This window comes from Myotis davidii, unplaced genomic scaffold (assembly GCF_000327345.1).
Source record: "Myotis davidii unplaced genomic scaffold, ASM32734v1 scaffold705, whole genome shotgun sequence".
NCBI lineage: Eukaryota > Metazoa > Chordata > Mammalia > Chiroptera > Vespertilionidae > Myotis > Myotis davidii.
The window spans coordinates 875503-879836 of record NW_006296405.1 but is presented as its reverse complement, the minus strand read 5'-3'; the positions used below and the strand labels follow the sequence as shown (position 1 = coordinate 879836).

The following is a 4334-nucleotide window of genomic DNA, read 5'->3' as shown; positions in this document are numbered from 1 at the left end:
CTGGGCTCTGCAGCCCCTGCCCTCCCCTCCCCTCTCCTGCCGCGAGCAGGTCGGGGCTTTCGAGCCCCCTGGCCTCCGCGCCGGGAGATGTAGCGGATCTCGAGCACCAGGTACTTTTCAAAGATTTATGTCGCTCGCAGCTGCAGCCCGGAGGTGGGAAGTCGTACCTCCCAAGAAAGAGCAATTTCAAACTTTCTCAATCAAAAATTGGAAGAATTTTACTATTAAAACTTAAGATTTTTTATTGCCAGTAATGCCTTGCTAATATTATTCCAATTCTTTATTAATAAATAAATAAATAAATAAGTAAATAATTAATAGATAAATAAATAAAACCCTAGACAGGAGGATGAAAGGATTGGTTCATATCACTCCCTCCCCCTTCCCCCCCACCCCGCCCTCCTCCAGCCAGCCTCCATCAACCAGCCCGGAGCAGAACTGGGTCTGAGCGGGACCAGGAGAACAGACCACAGGATGAAGGGTCTGTAGCGACCCCCCGGGTTAGCCCTTGGCTTTACAGACGTGAAAGAGACAGTAGTAACTTGCCCACGATCATACATGTGGCCCAGGGGCCAGGAGTACCGAGCTTGGGAGTCAGGCAGGCCAGGTTTTGAATCCCAGCCCCGCCATTTATTCCCGGTGTTGACTCTTGGCAAATTGCCAAACTTCCAGGAGCTCCAGTTCCTTCACCTGTAAAATGAGGTTAACGCGGTGTGCCTCGGGAGGTTGTAATAAAGCCAAAGTGAGATAATTGAGTGTAAAATGTCTAATGCAGCGCAGGTACCGTGCAGTTCACGGGTCAGTTCCGAGCAGCTCTTAGCACTGCACATCGCCATATGGAGGGGCAGAGCTGGACCTGAGTGCCCGGCCTTAAGCATCCAAGTCCAGGGTTTACCATCTGAATGCTCTCACCGTTTCCAAAGGGGTTTCATGTATGCTTTCCGTTTTGATACAGAGGAGGAAACCATCCCATTTTTTAAAAGAGAGAGGTAGAGAGGGGTGAAAAGACTGCCCCCCAAAACTTGCACCACTTTCAGAGGCATAGTGCAGCCCTCCTGCCTTGCTAGATCAGGCAGGGTTCTATCCACCACGTCATCTCCGCCTTGCCTCAGTACCAACCTGGCCTTTTAGGGCATCCTTTGCTTCCTTCCCCCCTAGAGACATTGTTCTTGCTCCAATGTGGTGTATTTTGCGGGGAGGGAATAGTTATTCTATACGCCCAGCACTATCTTAGGTGCTAGGGATACAGCCGTGAACAAGAGAACATCTATGCTCTTCGGAGCTAATATTCCAGTGGGAGTGGAGACAGACAGTATGCTAATAACTAACATAATTTCAGAATGACATGTTCTTTGAGGGAATTGAAACTCCTCCTGATGCCAGAAGCCTTGTCCCTACCTATGGAGTCTTCCTTTAGGTCTTTGTTATGGGGAGGGGCCACAACATTAGTAACAAAGAAACAGAATTTCCGGAGGGTGAGGCCCAGACATAAGGATTTTAAAAAGATCCTAGGTGATTCTAATGTGCAGCCAAGGTTGAGAACCACTGCTTCAGGAAAAGGCTCTGATAGTACTTTACCTTTGCCAGTGAGCTCAGTATCCAGAGACTCAGAGCTTTCCACCTGCACTGCAGTTTACCTCCCGATCGCCTGCAGCTGCACTTGCCATGCTTGGAAGTGAACAACTGCAGTGATCCTCTCTATCTGGGCTCGTTGCCTGCCAAAAGGCTGGCTGGAAAGATTAGCTTTCCCCTACCTTCTACTGCAGCAGGAGAGCTGCTTCTACTTGTCAGTATCACTACAACACCCTGGTGCCAGCCTCAGATGACCGCGGGCTCTTCCCTCCCTCCCTCCTCTCGCTTTCCCGTGTAAGATCGTCCTCAGGAGAGATGGTTTTCTTCCCTCTCTAGGGGCTCTAAAGAATTACTGAAGCACGATTATTTGGCATAAGTCAAGTCTCCTATGTACATGTCACTGTCTATAGGGCACTGTTGACCTACCCTTTCACGATGGCTTTTAGGTATGAACTTCTCAACCTAAAAAGAAAGTTAGATGATAGTCATTTGCTTAATAAAAAGATTCTTCACTTACCAAAGGATCCACCTCTGGCCCCTTTGAGCCAGATCCCCTGGTTTAATTGGTTCCCAAAGTCCTTGACAGAGTTTGTGGCAAAATGAGGAAAATTTGGGCATTGTGTGCCCAAACCTCATTGTTTCATGGTTTTTAAAATGAAGTTTTATTACCTAGGCTTGGTTGATTAAACCACCGGCCTTGTGATTGAACTCAGTCTCCAGCCTCCTCCCCTCCCTTGAGGTAGGGCCAGCCCCTCCTCTGAAACTCTTTGGGTTCCTGTGAGTCACCTCATTAGCTTCAACACAAGTGGTTGACAAGGCCCCTTATAAATATCAGACACTCCCATCACTCAGGAAATTCCAGAGGTTTCAGGAGCTCTGTGCCAGAAATGGGAGGGAGCTGGGGCAAAGACTAAATATATTTTCTTACACCACACTGAAAGATTAAGTAATTTGCTCAAGATCACATAATATGTGACAGTATGTCACAGAGTTGAGATTCAAAATTTTAAAAACTCGGATAGATTAATACATACTAGTAGGAATATACCCCAAAGTGCTTAAAGAGGTTAGGGCCGTGGTTGGCAAACTGCGGCTCTTTGGCCCCTTGAGTGTGGCTCTTCCTAAGCCTTAGGAATACCCTAATTAAGTCAATAACAATGTACCTACCTATATAGTTTAAGTTTAAAAAATTTGGCTCTCAAAAGAAATTTCAATCGTTGTACTGTTGATATTTGGCTCTGTTGACTAATGTGTTTGCCGACCACTGGGTTAGGGGATTATAGTAAAACAATTTCTACCCACACAATCATCGGAAATCTAGTCTTTAATACAGAATAGCGCAGAAATGCTACCCTATTTGACAGTCCTAAAGTTTGGAACATTATAGCTGAAGGACCTCTTTTTACAGATGAGGAATTATGATCCACAGAATGATATTTGCCCAAAATCATATAGTGGGTTAATGACAGAACTGAAGTTAGAACACAGTTCACCTCTTGTTTTTGTCCATCTCGTTTTTCTGGGGATCAACTAGATGCTCTTCTGGTCTGTGTAGATCAGATATGGGCACAAATTATACCTTTCATATCTGTTCACAATCCTGGCCCATTACCCAGTTTCTGATTCTACATAGGAATTTTCAGCCCCTCCCAGCACTGAGCCTCAAATTTTGGCTTGTAGAAGGTTACCTTAGATGAAAGGCACAGATGGAACTCTTCTAGCTGCCTCCCTGATCTAACCTTGGCCTCCAAGAGGGGACGAGGATGAAATTAGGGTATAATCTCCTTTTGTCAACCCTTTCCCCAAGTTACCGCAAAGATTTCTCCATTACAGGGCTCTGTGGACTGCCCCACTCTGGAATTTGAGTATGGAGACGCAGATGGGCACGCAGCAGAGTTGTCAGGTATGGGGTAGATGGGTCTGTAGAGAGTGGAAGGTGGCCAAGAGGAAGAGGCAAGGGGCTTGTCATCTCCCTTGGCAGCTTGTCTGTTCTCAACAAGTGACTACAGAACAAAAGCTGCTCTGCACATTCCCTCTGCTCGCCACCATACAGTGGTAAATATCTCTTTGTTCACATTTCTTTCTGTGAATTCTCCCGTGGCTGTGGTACTCTCCATCCTCTCATTCTGTCACTCTTTATTCTCTTTTGGTGCACTCTCAAATCTGTTTTCTCTCCACCTTCTCCTCTTTCTCCTCTCTTTCTCTTCCCATATTCACTCGTATCTTTGCATGCCCCTTTCTTTCTGCCACCCTCTCCTTCTCTATTCCATTCTGTCTCTCTCCTTTTATCTTCTAGCTCCATCTGGCTGTCTTCCCTCAATACCTGCCCTTTCAATAAGTCTCAGCAATGGCTGAAGAAAAGCTCTCTAGACGGCTGGCCAGCTGAGCAAGGCTGGGCATATCACCTTTAGCCTCAGAGTGGAGCGGTGTGATCCCATTCTCCTCTCAGGGCTGGGCTCCTTCTCTCTGGGTGTCTAGCTTAGGCTGAACATGATGTCCTCACATTAAGGGCCTCCAGGTTACATGTGCTGTGAATTCCAGTTATTAATAAATGAGCTTTGGGTGGAGATGGTGTGAAAGTTAAATATTCCGTCATGTGGAAGTGATACTTTGAGATATGATTTTTTCAAAGAAAAGAGACAAATGTTTTTTAAGAAGTTCTTGTGAATAAGTACAGGGAATAAATTTTGAAATGGCTAAGTTTAATTACCAACGAAAAATTAGAATACAAAATATGTGTGTGTGTGTAAGGGGAAGGAGGG

At 45.8% G+C, this 4334-nt stretch overlaps 1 protein-coding gene across 1 annotated transcript in view; it reads left to right on the top strand.

Moving 5' to 3' along the window:
- STRIP2 (striatin interacting protein 2) overlaps nt 1-4334 on the top strand; it is a 43987-nt gene that overhangs the window by 6727 nt on the left and 32926 nt on the right. The window contains exon 2 of the mRNA XM_015568866.1: nt 3380-3475. Coding sequence (XP_015424352.1) covers nt 3380-3475 — 96 coding nt within the window. The remainder of the gene's footprint in view (nt 1-3379; nt 3476-4334) is intronic.